The 19523-nt window shown below is 43.6% G+C and overlaps 1 protein-coding gene across 4 annotated transcripts in view; it reads left to right on the top strand.

Moving 5' to 3' along the window:
• The window catches only part of nectin1b (nectin cell adhesion molecule 1b), a 166137-nt gene that overhangs the window by 60693 nt on the left and 85921 nt on the right, over positions 1-19523 (top strand). For 3 of the 4 annotated variants that reach the window (XM_051957683.1, XM_051957684.1, XM_051957685.1), the window contains exon 5: positions 113-264. In XM_051957683.1, the coding sequence (XP_051813643.1) occupies positions 113-264 (152 nt within the window). Of the gene's footprint in view, positions 1-112; positions 265-12581; positions 18984-19523 lie in introns of those variants that run through there. The other variant, XM_022200920.2, reaches the window with a different exon arrangement.

Genomic DNA, 19523 nt, shown 5'->3' with positions numbered 1-19523 from the left:
CAGCATCTGGGAGAGTTTTTTCTTTCTTTCTTTTGGTGGTCTGGAGTAGTTCTGCCTCTTTTTTTGTGGTCTCTGCATTATTGCTTCTTTCTCTTCTCTCCCCTCGCTATAGCTTGAACGGCTCCCTGCCCAGCAATGTGGAAATCAGAAACAACACCCTGTTCTTCAAGGGCCCGGTCACCTACGACCTGGCGGGAACGTACGTCTGCGACGCCACCAACGGCATCGGGACCCGCACCGGCATCGTGGACGTCAACATCACGGGTAGGTTGATTAAAAACCCGTTTCCGCGCTCTCTTCCTCTCTCTTTCAGTAACTCTGGCATGGCTCCATCAATACAGTAGCCCTCAAGAAATACCAATCAGCAAGCCTTCAGCCCCCCTTCTGCCCAAATAAACGCCAATATCGGTGCACATGCACAGACCAGGTGATTGTAGCAGATCTCCTGCGTGCTTTCAATGTGGATCCCACTTGTCTGGGCTCTGTGGCACCCTGCTGCACACTGTGGCAGGTTAGATTAGAAAAAAAAACGAAAAGCCTCTGCGTTTGTGTATCAGAGCTCCTGTGAGAACAGCCGCCCCCTCCCACCCTGCCCTGTTACACATCCAAGCGCATGTGTGGGAGCAAATATAAAGCAGGTCTATTATCGGCGCCTAAAATAACATCAATGAAAGTGGGGGGTGAGGAGGGGTTTGAGGTGAGGGTACTGTATTGATCATAGTTTGTTCTCATCACGCTCGCATTTCTCCGAACAGCCTCTTTCGCAGTTGAACTCGTTCTTTTGTCTCCTCTTCTGTCTTCTGGGGGGAAAGCAAAATGCTGAACAAAACTGATTCAGTTTCCCCTGCCTTCCACATAATTGTTGGCACACACGCACTGTGGTTCCTCTGGGTTCTCATCCATAGGAGACAATATTTTTGCACTCAAAGCTCCCTAAGCTACAATATATACCAGACCTGGCTTCCCTATACATGCTACAAATGTGGGGATCCTCCTCTATTGGTACCAGCTGTGCGTGTGGTATCGGGGAAACTGTCGCAGTTTTGCTCTGGTCGGACTGGAAAGAACCCCCCCCCCCTCCTCTCCTTTGCTCTCTTTGCTTGGTTTCTGGGAAGCTGCGGTGTTCTAACTTGCACTGCTTTGCATGTTGACTCATGTCGTGTCTCTGGAAAACGTCGTGCTTGGTGTGAAGTGAACAGCTGTGCCTTACAGTATCATCGCATACCTCTCCTTTCTGTTTCCTCTCTTCCAGTGCGTTATTCTCTCGTGCTAAGGGTAAGGCTAGGACAAAAAGCAGCTTTGTAGGATGTGATAATTACCTGCATTGTGAGAAGTTGTCCATCAAGGCGGGAGGTGATAATAGAAATCCCAAAGGAGCATGAACAGGCCTTAGGTATCAAACAGGAATGTGACGAAGTAACCAGCTGTCAGTAAATCACTGTGAACCAGCTCGTGTAGAGTAACTGTGTTGGCATATAGCGCTGTTCCCTTTTTGGAAAGGCAAAAAACAAAGGCGCCAAAGTCATTTTCTATTTCTGCTTTTTCATTGATTGCTTAAATTAACAAACCACATAGCTGTCGTCCCAGTGGTCTTTCTGTTTATTCTCATCATTTTTTGGTGTAATTTTATTGAATGAGCGAGGTGATGCAATGCGTGGGTACATGATGTGAGTGCGTTCAGTTTGCCTGCACACATGATTTGAATCTGAACATTTTCTTGCGGTTTTTGTGTATTTTTTTTCCCCTAACATTTAGAGGTTTGCAGATTGCTCGGTGGCGGGTTGAAGGAAACGTAATGACTGATTTTGAGCCGCTCCGTTCTCTGCAGGACGTCTTTGTGCCTTTCTGTCACTCTGCACGTTTACCATAATAAATACACTCAGCTGTTACGTAATATACGATACGAAGACGTATAATTATGCATTAAAGTAGTGCATTTTCCTTTTCTCTCCTTGACAATATGATTGTTAGTTTTCCTTCCCCTGAAAGAATCCATCCTTGATATTTGGAGTTACACTAACCACCACTGCCAAAACATCCCCTGAATATTAAATGGCACTCAGCACTCCGGTGGTCTGTTTATACTCTCAGTAGTAATAAGCTGGCTGAGCTACGAGCTCCAGGTGTTGTTCTATACTGTTTTATGGCAAACGTCCTGGATTTCTGTTAAGGATACATTCCCAAAGGGTGCCGTACGAGTCTTAAAAGCATGTTGCCAGTTCCCATAGTAACAGTGACAAGTTAAAGGGAGAACAGCCAGCCTCTCGTCCTAAAGCACGGCTCGGCTGCAGCGTGGTGCCCCGTCAAATCGCACAAAAGCTTACAAATGGCTGTTGTTGACTTGAAACATTGGTGTTTTATTTTCAGGATGCAAACAACCAGGAACAGAGCCGCCCTGCCCTTTTTGCGTGTCGCACAGGTGCAACATGGATACATCACGGCGGCACACACTTAGGTGCTCTTTGCTGATGTCGGGAAATCCGAGCCGATTCCCATGTTAATGCGCGCGTGTGTCGGCATTGACTCTTTCACGGCCGCACCGCACCACTACAACAGATATATGCAAAAGAGATATTCCAGCTTGGAAGCCATTACGGTCGAGTTTGCATCAGTTAGGATGAATAAAAACGCTGTTAGAGGTGAGCTTCGGGGTGGGACACGCTAATATCCTACAAATTTTTTTTTTGAACAGCTCCGCGCAGCCTTGACATTGGCTGTGCATAATGACCCAGTGGCGGAGGTATAAGAAGTATGCTGATGCTTCATTAACTTCAAAGAGCATCTTTGTGCCTCCCAACAGCTTCAGAGAGGCCTGACTGAGACGTGGCAGGTGAGAGAGATCCGCTGCTGGCTGCCGTTCAAGGCTGCAGCACCGGGCCTGAGCGAGTGTTTTCCGCAGAAAAAGGAAGGCGACCAAGTCAATGACTTCAAAACATTTGTTCACCCAGAGCTGACAATATCTCGATTAATGACAAACATGAAGTAACTGCTTCATTTCCTTGTTAAAAAGCTTTTTTTTAATGGTGTTTGGATTCAGAGGCTCTCGGGAAAGTTGGGTGTCAGTAGAGTCAATAATTCAGACATTGTAGCTGATCTGTTTTAGCCTGCAGTAAACTGTATCAGAGCGGTGACAAATATGACAGATAAGCAATGTATTGGGTCGTCGTGCCACCATTGTGCATGGTTTTGTCGCCATCAAGGCTGAGAGTTATTCAAATGCACTACAACTAGTTGCATTATGCATGGATTTGGCGCTGGCGCTTTTTGTTTTCATTTTGAAGTTAATTTTTGGATTGACACAGCGATATACACCTGCTGGGTAGACAGCCCTGCTTCCAGTGTCAGGGAAGATAAAATGTCCGTGACAACTTGTTTGTATCACAGGAAAGCTATTTTCTCACACTGGGATGCAACACTGATGGAGCACTTAAGGAAAGCGCATTTTAATCAAGCTCCTCAGTTTTCATGGACAGATTCGTGGGAGCTGCATAACTGTCACCTCAGCTAGATAGCGAGGGGCCACGGAGCACCTTGTTTCAATTAGTTTGGGAATAGTGTTTGCCGTGGAGATGGCATCGACTACGGTAAGTCGCATGGGCTAAAGCGGCTTTCTCCAAGGACATGTGTTCCGCAGATATGGTGTCACTTGTCAGAATCTAATGAACCACTCTCCTGTTTTAATCAATCCTCGCTGCTGGAAAAGAAAAAATAAAGAGGTAGAAGAGGAAATGTGAGGGAAAAAGAAGCGAGCGAAGGGAGGGGGTCTCTAGCAAAGAGAGATGAGCTTCATGTAATGGGGCCTCCTAGCAGACACCTCGCTCATTTACATGCAGTTCAGAAATCTTCTGAGGGAGACTTGACAAGTCGTCAGATCTGATTAATCAGCTAATTACTAACAGGCATCGGAGGCCATGTTTAAAAACAGAGACAATCAAACAGCCCCGCATTGAAAGTTATTTTTGTGCTTTTAACCATCTAATAGGAATGCCAGTCAAACAGTCAGTTCTGTAAAATACCGCAGCTGAGAGAAGCCACAGGAAGAGCAGGGCTGAATAATGTGGTTAAAACTCAACTTAACAGCAAAAAAAATCAGCCTTTCATTAAGATAATCAGCCTCTCCGCCATCACAGCGTGTTTTTTTGTGCTTGAAACAAATCAATGCTACCATCTTAAATCCCTTCCCAGCGCATTAAAAGGCGTGATGAATGGCCGTTTTGTCAGGACGGCCTTACAATTATGTCATTATCACCCCTGAGAAAGCACAAGTGTGGTTTTATTCTTGGCAGTGCACAGTAATGCGACACATGGGAAAATTTTGCTCTCTGTCAAACGACGCGTATACTACTGAATACATTTGTTTACCCGCTTTACCCTTGACTCTCCCACAGAACGGTGGGAGGCAGCGGCCGGCCCGAGCCAGAGACAATGCATAATTCCTGCCATATTAGCAGGATCAGCTGTGCGGGATGATATCAGATCAGCTAGAGGGTCAGCTAGTGTGTGAACCCTTTCGATGATTCCCCTTACGGCTCAGCGGCGCTAACTTTCATCCTCCTTTGTCAGAGCTCGTGGCACCGAGCTGCTTTGGAGAGCAGAGGTGCAGCCGGCTTTGCTACAGGGGCTTTACCACTCGGGTTAAACTGGATGTGTGAGTGAGAGCGTTCTCTTCAATTTAGCGAGAAACCGTGAGGATGGATCCTTCTGTAAGCAAAGGCAACCGGTGCCGACATCTGTTCACGCTTGCCTGAACAAGCAATAGTTGGCTCCCATGTGGGGAAAATGAAGTTAAGAGAGTAGAGGTGGGGGGAGGAGAATTTTTAATCACGTGGTGAGAACGAGGTGAATCCGACGCTGACAGTCCGGCGGAGATATAAATAAATAAACATGTGACTGGAGGAGATGCTTCAGTGGGTCTGAATTTTTGGAATTTAGTTGAATAGGTAAAGTGGATTCCAGAAATGAGCTCCCGGGCAAACAGCATCTGGGAGCAGAGGCAGAGGCAGAAGTGGAGGAGAGGCCAGGAGGCTGCTTACATGACTTTATATAACAGCCTGTGTCAACTTCTGCTATTCACCACTTGTCACTTCCTCCATCCACCGAGGCTCGCAGTGGGATGATATGCGACGGCATTGAGACACGGTTCTGGTGAGATGCTTAAAAACAGCACTTATGTGGACCTTTTTTTTGCTGTTTGTTTACCAATCTCACTTTAATTTCATTGGCTTCCATGTAACCGATGGAAGCAAATGAGGCCATTCTCAAGAACATTAACTATATCTATATAATGATTCCTAATGTTTGCTACCAGGTTGGCAGGAAAGCGGCAGTCGGGTACTTGGCAGTGGCAGAGGGAGCTTTCTCAGCATAAACATAAATCACTGTGCAGAAGATGTTTCTCTGAGCTGAAATTAGATGTTATAATTGCCCTAAAAACTCATTACAGCTTGAACTGAATGCATTTTACTGTTCTGGCGTTATGGCTGTAAAATTCCAGAAGTTACAATTAGAAATTCATTTGGCATTTATCCTTTATTATACAGGTATTGGGCTCATTAATCTACATTTTACAAGATTGTTTATTTAAACTAATTTTCTGGTTTCTTCTGTTGTCTGACATGAATGGTTTGTAGATCCATGGAAATGGAATTTTAAATGTTCTGTTATCCTATTAAATTAAACATCTGCTCACCTTGATAGCCTGTTGGTTGGAAATGTTTTAACAAGAGATCCATCACTTAACCCTCTGAAGACCAACCGTTTTTCTGCTCCTGTCACATTTTTACTCACTGTGGGCTCATTTTTTTTACTCCAATATAAAGTTCTGCAACTCTATAGAAACAACACAATCATGGCTAGAAGGAGAGAGATTGTAAAACTGTCTTCTCTGCAGTAAACTAAAGCTATTATGACAAAAAACATTTAAAGAATGTGGAAAAAACATACCAAGTGTCCACGGGTGTTTCCAATATTAAAATAATGGTGACACTACATATTACAGTAGTACTAACTCTGTTGTTAATTTGCTTCCATAGCTTTCTCCTTTCTGCTCTGTGTAAACATGACCTGCAGTTCAACCCAATTCAGCAGAGAAGACACTATATTTTTGTAACTAATGGCTTCCTTTTTTTTATTTTGACTGTTTTTCAAATGAAACATGAGAAATAGAGTGGGCTTAGATTCGTAGCACGGACGAGTAGTTCAAGGACAGTCGTAAAGTTCAAAAGCTGATGATTCTCTGCGTATTTACAGTTTCAGGCTCTGATAAATGGTGTAATTTTGGCGAATTTTTAAAAGCAGCTCTGCTGGGGTTCAGAGGGTTAAAAGGAGGCTTTGTAACTGAAAGTTCATAGTGGCTGCCAGAAAGGTTCACAGTGACTTCAAAAGAAGTGAATCCACACGGAGGATTGAAACTTTCCCCTGTATTCGTGATTAAGGAAACACCTCCTGTCGCACATCATGACTGTAAATAACAGTAGGTGTTGATGGAATGCTTCGTTTTTATCAGCTGTGAAACAGGCGTGATGGTCTCTGCGTCACTGCGGGATCTGTCGGTTTTCTCGCCGTGATAACATGTCGATCGCTACGTGTAATAAACCTTGCGAGACTGCAGTGAGAACATCCTTGAATAAAACAAGTAACGCACCATATATTACTGACATCTAACAGCGGTGCCGCTCCATTCAGCCATTTGTCTCTTTCATTTCTCTGACACAGACAAGAGACATTATGATGTCAGCTCTGCAAAAGCCTCCCCTAGCTATGTGAAATTTGTTTGTCTTCGCCTGTCATGGTGGAGTCTGTCTCAATCTGTGCGCTATAGCACATCCCACCGTCGCCTTCTCACACTGCCGCCTGCATTATTCAAGGATGCAAAGGCCACACATGTATATCTTGTAGATTATTAAACTCTAACATCAAGTAGATGCACCCTGTCAGACAGGTTGGGAAGCACCTTCAGCGTTATGGTCTCCTGCTTGAACTTTCTGCTTCTGCATGCGCGAGCCTGGAAGGATTTGTGTCTCCGGCTCGATGGAGTAACTTCCTAGCCCCCGTGTCCTCGCTACGGGGAGGGATGGATGGAGGGTCGGCTCAGATCCTGCCAAGATCACACCTCATTATCCAAATGAGACATTAACATGGGAGCCTCCCTCGCTCGCTCGCACAGCACAGGCCGCTCCATAAAGCCTCTGCTGGGGGAAAGCACAGAGGGGGGAAGACAGTGTAGCTCGTTTTTGCATAAAATGGAGGAAAGGAGGAGGGGGGTGCTCCCTGTGTGTGTGTGTGTGTGTGTTGTTTTTTTTTTTTTTATTTGGAGAAGAAGAGATGGCCCGGCTGGAGGAGTGAAATGCAAATGTCACCAGGGGAGAGCATGTGAGAGCAGAGCAGCTGAGATCGTAGTGATTTATCTTAGCATTTGTTTCTGCGTGGCTTGCTGTTTCAGCTCTCCGGAGGATGTGCACATAGAGGAGAGGGATGTGGCGGACAGATGGAGCAGGGGGGACTGGCCCGAGCCCCCTTCGGCCCGGCTCACCTCCCCTCCATCCTCCTCCTCTTCCTCCTCGCCGTCCACCCGTGTGGTGTTGGATCTGTCACGCCTCCCCGAGAGCCCGACGAAGTAGGTCAGACGCTGTCCCAGGGTCTGACCACTGGCGGCCAGGCTGCTGCTGCTGCTGCTGCTGATGCTGTGGTGATTCACTCGTTACACACACGGCTCCAAAATAACAACACAGAGATAAAAAAACAAAAAAAACAAAGCTGTGGTAACTAAACAGTGCCCCCGACCTCCCCTGGCTTAACATGCACTAATATGCAGATTTGCGCGCCACATGTCTGCTGACCCAATAACTCGTCCTTACAGCCGCCACACCCACGTGCAGGATAGCAAAGCAAATGTTATTTTTTAAGAGTTAAAAAAAGAAAGCATTAAAAATTATTAGCGCCACCTCTGTTGCACAAATATTATACCACCAAAGGGAGGAGTCTTCTAGCACTTTCAAACGCACAGCCTACATGTGGGAATTTGTCGCTCTAATTTGCTCGGTCAGGATTGTTGTTTATTTCGGCCGTAAATCACCGTCGGTGTCTGGCAGACGGGCTGCCAGGGAATCCTCGGTCACCAGTATAAAGTCACAGAGATTAGTTTCTGCTGAAGGGAGATGAACACACGAGGCGAGTTTGTGCATGTTCACACACCGTTTTTTTGATGCCGGCATTATCTCCTCCAGCACATCCCATGCTTTCTTATGCATTTTTTTTTATGACGGGGAATTGAATTTGAATTATTGATTTAATGGCACGAGTGGCATTTACCTGCATGTGAGGTGAGCTTCTGCTCCTGTAAAATCAGCGATAGCGAAAAAAATCTCTATTGACAAACAGGGCAAAATGGTAGATGTTGGAAGGGAATAACGCAGTATGGTGGAAAAGAGATTTGCCTCAGCTGCGACTCCCCAGGCAGCATGTTAAATTCCTGTCAGTGATGAGCTTTTTATTCGTCGTGGCAGCATTACATTTCCATGACTTCACAACCACTGGCAAATTCAGACAAGGGAGTAATGAGGATCTTTGAAATCACTGAATTAATGTGTCTTCTCCCATTGTCCCCCCTCGCTCATTGTGCCGTTCTTTATTTGCTGTCGTCACTCCCCAGCCCCCTCAGAGGCTCCATCATCTTCTTTTTCCCCTCCTCTCCTTGTTGCCTACCTCTCAACTTCTTAGAGTAGCCCTCTATTTTCTTTTCATCTTCTGTTGTGTGCTGCTTGTTCCTCATTTAGTCATATTAAAACACCACTCCCAGTAGCACTCTTTTGAAATCCTCTCCCATGTTTCTAGCCTCTGTCATAACCTTGTCCAAGTGATTGCGCTAAGTCTCAGGAATGTTTGTACCTGTCTCTCTCCTCCTTCTTTTCTTCATGTGCAGACATGACTGGAGCACACCCAGAAGCAGTACCTGCAGGACAGAGTTGTGAAACAGTTTCTCTCTACTTTAAAGCCCCCTTCTGCTTCAGACATTCCTTTTCCTTTCGGTATCTTTGAACGTTCACTGCGTCTGCCGGTTGTTTTGCACCGAGGCATACACTAAAGCACCAATCTGAAACCTCAGTTCATGTCTGCTACAGGATATCTAGTGGCGCCGAATTTGTTTACCATTTCTTTTAAAGACCCATTTCTGTTTTAAACAAATGACTCAGACGAAGAACACTCGTCGAGTTGTGAGGGAAGCAGATTTTGTCGCCGAGATGTTTGCTGGCACTAAATCATCCACTCGATCAAGTCAGATGTGACCGTTCAGAACAGCATGATTAATCCAATACAAAACGGTTGTAGCGCTAAAACAGCCGCAGTGCTTCATGTTATTCATTACCTGTACGCATATATCACACGTCCGGGTTGAATTATAGCCTTTCATAGCACATCCTGCCCAGCTATTAATCTAAATGGTGCGTTTTAGCAGCTGCAACTTAAAGTTTTCCGCGGTGGCGCTAATAGACATTTGTCGCCTCGAACAGTGTCAGGGTTGTTGTTCTGTGCTGCTGAGATCTTCTTTATCTATCTGCTGGCAGGTCTAGTGAGGGCTAATGCTAGTGGGACGCCTCCTCCCTCCTCCGTGCTGTCAAACACGAACCATTTTTACTTTTATTGTGTTCGTAATGTGATTAATTTGCACCGTAGCCACTGTAATATCACATACATTCATGGAGGGCGTGGGTTAGACAAAGCCGCTGTGCTGGAGAATATATATCTTCTTTTGCTGTTTTGTTATCTTCATGCGCACACAAGGCCAGCGGTGTGACCTTGCGGAGGGATACGAACAGGCGGCCCTCTTCGCCAACACGCCTTTTTGAATTGCAAAATAAAAGCAGGAGGAGGTGCTCCTACACCGCTTTCAGTGATCTGATGAGTAATTCCTGGTGTTTCTGAGCTTCCATCTCCCTTCTATTCCCATGCTAGTTCCAAATACCTCCTTTAGAAAACCTGCTTTTGTTGCTCATCTGGGTTGGATGCACCGGCCAACAAAAAAACCCACAAAAATACCCACATGTTTACAACTGCTTTCATGTCCGTAGCTGGTACGGACAATGAATCATTCTGCATTCGTTACTGGTGTTGACATTCACATCCTTGAAGTGCAGGTGTGAAGAGGTAGCGCCACTTGATCCTTTATAGGGACGGAGATCACCTTTGAAGGCATCTTTCTGCGGTTTAGAGGGCCAACTTTGTGCTCTTCACCTCTTTAAATGGTGGTAAATGCGGGGTTTTGGTAACCTTAGAATGACGGGGCGAAAAAGAAAAAAATCTGCCTAATTAAGATTGAATAAAGGGCCCAGACGAGAGCAAAAACAGATCCTAGCAGAGGAGGGCAGTGAAGGGTAGAAGAGAGGATTACAGGAGACTGTCCCACCCCCCACCCCCTCGTTCAATTCCTCAGGATTTTCACCCCTCCTTGGACTTGGTGGGAGGATGTGTTCTCTAGCAGGGGTGACCTGGCTCTGCTCTCTCATTGATGTGTGTAATGAAGGCCTGTGTCTGAATAATCCCATTAGGTGGTCAGATTAAAACCTGAGCTGATATTTGAGACTGTGCCCGGCACCGCTTTAGAAATTGGAGAGCTTTGCTGCCGTCCCTGGGAGAAAGAGTGCAGAAGGAAGAGCAGCTGAGGAGAGCGGCGGCGTTTGGGAGGTCTCTCCGTTTGCACCGATAGAGCGCCATTGTAATTAAAGCAGAAAGGAAGGCTTCACTAGCTTCTTAGCTCTTCTTTTTCATCCTTTCATACCTGAATTATGCTCAGAGATTTATCATTCCCACTAAAGAGCAGCTCTAATCAGGTGCAGTGGCTTTGATTCAACAGTTTAGGGCAATGATTTGAGGAAGATTTTCTGCTTATGTGGGAAATTTGTCTCATATTTTACATGATGAGGATGGCAGAGGTTGTCAAGGATTGCTGTGTTTTCTCTCCTTTTTTTGTGATTGTGTTTGAGAGTAGCTGCACTGATAGTTTAGTATCTCCAAGGAACACAAAGCAGTTTCGATGCGATAATTTCCCTGCAATGCTGATATCTCTTTTATGTACTAACAGCCCACAACAGTGGTACTTTGTGCGTTTATATATACATAATAATACATTTAAACCCCCATTTGTGCAAATCAGCCGCACTCAAGCCCTTACATGTGTCATTTGTTGGTTTATTTGTGTAAACGTTTGTCAAATCAGAGCCTTTTGTGCTGCCGATTACATTATGATGTGTCATACAAGGGTTGTAACAAAGCAGTACAACAGTAGTCATCGTGTCAAAAGACGATAGAGTACATAAGAAGTATGAAAAGCAGTAAATCTTATCTCTATGTCGCCCGACTCGTCTTGGCTTGTTGCGTCTAGTTTGCCCTGTTTTGCTCCCTACGATGTTTTGTTCTTCCAGTCCTCTGCCTCGCCATTTGCTCAGTAGATGATGTCACTCTGTTGTTTCTCGCCTTACCTTCCTGCTGAGGATCGACCACCGAAGTTAAACGTGCCTCTGCTCTACCCCAGTGCCTCCAGGCTTTGATCATATTTAAGATAAAAGTCTCTTCTGTGTCTTTGCTCCGAGGAGCTTTGCACATTTCTTCTTTTTTAAGATTTGGTTTTAAGTGAAGATGTTCATGTAAAGGACGTGGCTTTCAGTGCTTAGCTTTGCTGTAAGGAGTAACTCTTCCTGTGCTTTGTGCTCTCTAAAATGGTGGCTCTGCTCAGTTCCACATATGGTGGATTTAACCAAACAGCGCTGAGTAAACATGCTCTTCGCCTTCAGACGCTTGCTGGCATCTCAGTTATTGCCTCTAACAGGCCATTAGTCTTATTCACTCTCTTCTAGATTAGGTTCTCGTCTCTGACTCATTTGATAATTTTCTCTCTTTTCTCCACTGTCCTTACTGAATAATATATCCGTTTTCTCTTGGAAGCATATGCCGTTTCTCGCTGTGCGCTCTGCTGCCTGAATGGAAGAGCTTCATGTTTACCGGCTCGCTCGATGCATTGTGGCTGTGTATGCTTGGCTGATGATAATCATCTCTGGCAGTGCTCTTTCATTTCATTACCACCACGCTGATGATGAAGATGTCTTGTTGTACTACTTTCTGCTGGACTGGACTGCAAGTGCACCGTTCAGTCTGTTCACTCTGACTTGTTTGAAAGTTGAATTTCTTAACCGAAAGCTCGCATTAATTAATTCTTGCACCGTTTTCTTATTAAATTGTTTCATTTTCCTTCCAAACAGAGGGACCGATGGTTAATGCATGCTGACAAAGCTCCATTCACTTTAATGTATTCAGTCATTTTACTCTTTGATGGTTTTGTGTGCTGGACTGGCTCTTTATTTCTTTCTTGCATGCGACTGTTAAAAGCCTCGCCACAATGTCGGTGACGGCTCCTTTGGGTGGGGTTGGGGTTGGGGGTCGTCGTGGGTCCTTCCTTTCCCCTCTGCTTTTCCGTCCTTGTCTCCCTTACTTCATCTTTCCTTAAAAAAAAAAAATCTGCACCTGCACAAACGCACCTCCTCCCACCAGAGCACTGACACACTCCCTTCCATCTGTCTTTTCCTACCCAGAAATCCCTAACAACCAGCCAAATGAGGGCGATGAGATCCCGCAGGAGCCGCACAATGCCGGCGCCGCCATCGGGGGCGCCGTGGGGGGAGTAGCCCTGTTGGGCGTGGCGGCCATACTCCTCTTCGTATTCCTGCGCCGCCGCCAGCGCACCTTCAAGGGAGACTACAGCACCAAGAAACATGTGTTTGGAAACGGCTACAGCAAGGCCGGCGGGCTGCCCGCTCACCCGCCCATCCCCAAGAACCTGCAGTACCCGGACGACTCGGACGACGAGAAGAAGCCCGCCCAGATCGGCAGCACCGGAGGGTTCGAGGCCGGCGAGCGCGATTTTGACGCCGAAGCAGAGGACCTGAAGAGGCCCTATTTCACTGTGGACGAAGGGGAGAGCCGAGATTATGACGAGCGGACTCTGGCCTTCCAGTATGACCCTGAACCTGAAATAGCCGACGATATGATCTCTCAAACCGACGGCTCTGTCATTTCTAAGAAAGAGTGGTATGTGTAGTGGCATGCGAAACAACCAAACCAAACAGCCCCTTGCCCACCCCTCTCCACCTACCCGCATCACCTCCACCGCACCCTTTCACCTCCATCCACGACCCCGACCCTCACATCTTGTCAAAACTGCACCGTCACTCCTCTTTTGGTCGACCTAGTTACCCCCGCCTCTCCCCCTGAATTCCCCCCATATCAGACCCCCATCCAACTAATCTCAATTAGAAAAACCAAGCGTGTATTTAAAGTGCTAGCAACATCGTCTCAACATGACAGCATTGGTATCCGTTCCATCAGGCGAATGGGCAGAGAATACAAACTAAGGTATGTAAACGGACTCACCCAACTAGTAGGGAGGTGATTGGTTGATCGATACTGGTGTATTCTTCTTTTTTTGTGTGTTTTTTTTCCTCCATGTTATAAATGTATTAAATGTATAAAAAGAGACAGCAGGTTGAGGTTTTGCTGAGCACATTTGTGAAAGTCCTACACTGGATGTATGATTTGTTTTGTTTTCCATTTTGTTACTTTTATGATGCCTTTTTTTTGTATGATTTTTTTGATAATGAGCAGAGAGTTGAGAGTTAAATGTGTGACATTAATTACAGGTGGAGTTTCTACGTGTTTGTGACTTTGTGGTCAACTGTTTTAGAGAGAGAAAGACGGAAAGAAAGGGGGAAAAAAAAACCCACAGACCTGTGTCATTTCTCCTGTTTCTCAGTGGGGGTGGAGCATACAAGGAATTACTCGTTTTCATATATTTGCAGCATTAAAAGCAGATGTGTTATTACTGTTCTCCAAAGACATGTGCTCATGTGCTTGATTTGTATCTTTCCTGAGAGGGAGTCGGTCTGCTGAGCGGTGTGGACATGGCAGTGACAGATAAATATCCAGTGTTTTCATGTTGTTGTTTTGTTAAAAACTAAATCTCACACAGGCCCTTATCGGTGAGGCAAAAAAAGGGTTGCAGAGAAGGGCTGCAATTTTAGCACACACAATAATTTCTGCTTTTCAGTGGTACGTGGCAATCATGTCCAGAAAACATTTGGTCACGGGGAAACCTCTAATAATGCTCTGAAATGTCGCGATTGTCACTTGAACAGGTCGACCTGTGTACGCAAAATCTTACCACTATGATGAAATGTCTGTTATTTGTGTTGAACTGTCATGTTTTCGTGTTTTTTTTTTTTTTTTGTTTCTATCAAGTGTCTGAGGAATTTCCCAATAATGACTGTGTCTCTCCTTATGTAATTGTGACTGTGTTGCTGACGAATTGGCTTACATCAACAGCATTTTCTCTGAGGAGTCATCCATGGACACAAAGGACACGGATAGAAATATGTCAGTGGATGCTTTTTATTTACATGTACAGAGAAAAATCATTTTAACATGTAAAGGGAATTGGAAAAAAAAACGATGATGGTGGCCACGCTGGAGTATAATAAGTCACCTGCTGCTTTCATGATGTTTTTGTTCTTTTTTTTGCCTTTCTAAAATGATTTTCCAGTCGTTTTTTTTTTTTTGTTTTGTTTTGTTTTGGGTGATTTTAAAGTAACAGTTGTCCTTTTCTTTAATGTTGGCATCTGAATCTGCTCGTGGGGATAAAAAATGACCCTGTCAGCAGGCGTTTTATAAATATATATATATATATCTGTTTTTAAAATTGCTGTTAACAAGTGCCAGTGGATGCTAGCATAGCAAATGACTTGTTTCTGTCCTCAGCACCGAGGTCCATTACACAATCACCAAAATGCATTTGCTTCAAACAGAAAAAGATGAAAAAAAAAAAGCTCAATGTGTAAAATCGGATATACCAGAAGCATTGGAGTAAATCAGTGGATGTAAACGACATATCTGACTGGCTCTGAACAATATAAATACTGTATTAAGCCTTATTTTATGCATGTTCTTTGTGTGGGAGTGGAAGTGCATATGTTGCTCTTTTTTCTATCAATTCCAGTGTGTTTGTCCTCATTTCCAGCTCAAAAGATGACACTTTGTGAGTGTCGTCAGTATTGACAGAGGTATGAGTCTGTGGGCGCACAGTACCCACTAACAATATTGCAGTTAACACACAAAAAGGTATATAAATATACATATATATATATATATATATATATATATTAATAAAGATGAAAAAAATGACATCTCGGTGAGAGCAGATCTGTCTGCTGGCTCGAGATGTGAATGTTTTACAGTCCATGCTTGTCTACTGTATGTTTTTAGATGAGCATGTAAATCATGAGCCTCAAACTATATTGTATTTTCAACGCAAATTAGCATCACAAAAGTGGGAAATATCATATCTGTTTAGTTCAGTTTCCTATTGATTTTAGTGTAGATGGTTTCATTTCCGACAGCCTTATTTCTGTTTTCGTTGCATGTATCCACCACGGAGTGATACATGAGGCGCGCCTCCAAAGGTTTCAGAGGGAGAAAGCTAAAACGACAGCAGCGGCGCAATTGCCGCTTTTAGTGCCGCAAAAGCAACTCGCGATTTTGTAGTTTCTAGTTCTCCTGCAAGGGGAACGGCTTTGCAGTAACTTCTCAGTTTTTATATCGTCACGTCGAACATATGGAAAGCACGTCGTTACCTTTTGTTCTTGCATTCAGTGCCTATCAAAGTCTAGGAGACATGACGTAGTCTGAACTAGTCGCTGCTCCATCGTTTTCACGCCCAGAATAACACATTGAATAGTGGTGAACTGTAACATGGGTTACTAACATCTGTCAGATAAATGATGGTTGTTTACTTGAGGTGAATTTGAGTTAGTGCAGTGGGGATGTTATTCACCGCCATCAATATATCTATACTTGATCTATAAATCAATTGATCTCTTAGAAGCTGCATTTTGAGGTTGGCTACCTAAATGGGGATACAGCACTTACTCCCACCCGGCAGCGCATTGCCCTAAGGAGATCAAACTTTTGCAGCTTAGTTGCTGATTTTTTCTAAGCACAACTATTGAAATCCAAAAGAAATTATATTATGCTTGTACATTGAAATTAATCGAGATTACCCCCCTTTCAAAGCACAACTTCAAGGCTTCATTTGACATCGTTCTGCATCCATTATCTAACCACTGCCACATTTGCTTCTCAGACATGTGGGAGAGAGAAAAGCCTTTCCGTTTCGAGTCGCCATCCTGTACACCGGTAGATGTAAACATTGTCTTCACGTCGTTGGGGTGTTATGAGTTTCTATTTTGTAATACTGACTGTAACTTCATTCCATCCTAATCTACTTTTTTGTATTCAGTATGTTCAACATTCCACTGTAAATATTGTACATAAGGTTGAGATTATAGTGGGGGTTTATTTAGGGACAACTGTGTAGGGACCCTGTTCTGTAAAATATACCTATTTTGACTGCAAACATGGAGACTCGATGATGGATAGATGAAGTTGATGCATAGCTTATTTCCAAAGTCCCACCTAAAAATGCTCCTCTAGTACGTTTTTAATATGCCGGTAGTGGCTTCACTGTCGTAACAAGGAGGGTGACGCATACAGTTTGTCAATTTATTGTCGAGTTATTTGAAAGCAACTCAAAAGAGAGAACTTGTCTGTATGCAGCCATGTGAATGTATATTTCTGAGGGTGTTACAAATACGAAAAAAAGAAAAAAATCTCTTGTTCAATTGTGATGACCCAGTGAAGTAACTTGTATTTGTTTTAAGCATTAAATGAGTTCAGTAGTCAACAAACGTTCTGTCCCAGTTCACTGATTGGATAGATGTGTGTTATCGGATTGAATATGGTTCATGTCTGCATTTCTTATCACTGTGTGTTGATTTTGTAAACGCAGCTTTTTCCCCCTCCAAGTAGCTTTTATCAGTGATGTCTGTCTGTCGCCTGATACAGGTGCTTATTTGGATTTACTTTTCATTAATGACTATGTTGTGAGCCTTAAGTGTAAGACATGAAAATAAATAATACTGCAAAAAATAAAAAATATCTGACTTAACAAACATAACGTAGAAATCCAGATTATACAGTTCTGCTACCAGAGCAAAATTCTTTTTGGTCAGCCCTCTCCGGAGCGTGTGCAGGCGTCCAGCCATTAGCAGATCCACAGTTTTACATCGCAGCATCCAGTATTCAGAAGCAAAAAGACCACAGAGACAGCAGCAGGACGATTCCCTTTGGATGTAGCCGCAGTTGCCTCCACTGTTTGCTTCGGTTTTTGAACCTGAGCATGACACGAATCCGACGCTAAAAACGAATCAAATAATATTCGGTAATGTCTGACAATATTTTACCATTTTTTTTGGTGTCAATCCAGCTTCCACCACTGAGAAAAAGTTGAAAAGGGTCACGGTTTGGTACAGATCATTTCATGTAAGGCTGAAATGAGAGAGATAAAAGGATACATACAGTATATAACAAGAGTCTTTGATGGTTATCACTGTAGCTTTTGCTGTATTTCTTTTCTCTTTGCTTTAATTGGAGAGTAAAAACTGTCTGGCAGATGTTGATATTGAGTTCGGTGCTTAATGAAGCTACAGTGATATGATGAGAGAGGCCCAGTGTAGAGCCAGACAGATCTGTCTCAGACTGTGGGACTCAAGTGCAGACATCTGCACTGTGCACATTAAGAACAGCCCAGAGTTTGCAGCTGTTGCCATCCATTTGCTAAAAGAGCCTTTTGTAGCCCAAGGGGCTTTGATGGCACATAGGCTTTTAACATGCATGGCCGTCTCGTTTTTTTCCCCTCCTAACAGAGCCGCGAGTGGAATTCTACAACATTTCTTCTATCAAAGTACTTTTTAGGATGAAATATGGCTAGATTTTTGTTTAACAAAAAAAAAATGTGTTCCTCATGGGCCCTAAATTCAAAAGCGAGTTTGCTGAAGCACCTTGTACGGTATGTGATGCCACTCCATTCAACACAGTGTGAAATCAGAGAATACAAATTCTGCTATCAGACTGCTAAAGACTACAATGCCTATAGTGAAAAATGATCAGACAGTGCCTGCCATGGTTTATGTAGATTAGTGTGTTTTATTTTTTATGTTTTTGGCTTTAGAATTCCCTATTTTATGGTGCTAATAAGTTCAGACGAGTATTGTATTTGAAGCTGAATAAGTCTCCAGTGCTTCAATAATGCAGCCCCATGAGTTGATGAGAATTTTTTTTTCTGGTGAATCATTTTGCCTTTTCAATCTTGAGTATCTTTCAAGAGTCAGTTAGCTAAACTCTGGATTGGAGTTTTAAATTTGCATGAAACTCTCTGCAACTGTGAATTGTCGAGCTGCCAATAAGTCGAGAATTGGGGGGAAAGTGATCAATCCGAATGACCGGAGGGAAGCACACATACAGCCAATACCACGAGTCATTAAACTCCAGTGATTAAATGGTTAATGGACATAGTGTATGCACAAGCAATTCATTGGGCTAGATACAGGAGGGGAGTTTTCCTCATCGATCAGTTAGCGGCTTTTAGCTGCATTAGTTTGTAGCCTGGAGGCCAGTTTGTATTCAGAACCTGCGTAATGGGGTTAAATATGTGATTTCTTCAAATGACTGTGTCTCTATAGAATCTATATTCAGTGGACTCTGCTGTGTAAGTCGCATTATGAAATGTTCTCTCATTAAATATTGTTAGCAAAAAGACCCAGCAACCTTACCTGTGTCAGCCTGTAACAAAAAAAAAAAAAAAAAGAAACAAAAAAAGTGCATTGTTCTGTCAGCACAGTTTGTTTCATGCATCCGTTTCTGATAACCTTTTTATTTTTGGGGATAAACAAATTGTTCATGGCTTCTAGAGATCTGTTTATTTTTGTTTGTTTTGTTTTTTTTCTTGCTCTTGTTTTCTACCTGTTTTCAATGTGTACACTTTGAGGTAACATTTGGGTTGTCCATAATAATAATAATAATAATAAAAACTGTGTTACCATAAAGGACACGTTTTGCTCTCATCTTAAACATTTTTCAAGTAGTTAAGTCTTCTCAAACACAGTCCGCTAACACACAGCCTTCAGCCGTCAATCAACTCCTTCCTCACAGAGGTTTGTAATTACATTTTCACTCAAACTTAATGTCCTGTAGATGTGTTAAAGGAGAGAATATGTGTGATATTAAGTTTTGGAGGGAGGCAGGTTAGTATATTCTGAAATGCCAAGACTTAGTCTGGAGCCGGAAACTGAACTTAGCATGCAGAGAACGGCGTCGTCTGCTGGTTTATCGTGCTCCCCATCAAACATTAGCATGTTGCTATGATTTATCACTACACGCAAAGCACACCTGAGGCCGATAGGATGTTATTTATTGCAGGTATTTCCAAAAGAAATGTCAAAGAATCGTCGACATTTATCTTTACGTGAACGTTTGTACGGGATTTAATGCTATCGGTCCAGTGGTTGTCGAGGTTGTGGAGACAAGAAATCCCTAAAGCAACACTGTTAGCATGCAGACAATAGCCTAGAAAAACAGGAGTGCATTGT

This window comes from Acanthochromis polyacanthus, chromosome 13 (assembly GCF_021347895.1).
Source record: "Acanthochromis polyacanthus isolate Apoly-LR-REF ecotype Palm Island chromosome 13, KAUST_Apoly_ChrSc, whole genome shotgun sequence".
Classification (NCBI taxonomy): Eukaryota; Metazoa; Chordata; class Actinopteri; family Pomacentridae; genus Acanthochromis; species Acanthochromis polyacanthus.
This window is presented reverse-complemented; position numbering and strand designations above follow the sequence as displayed.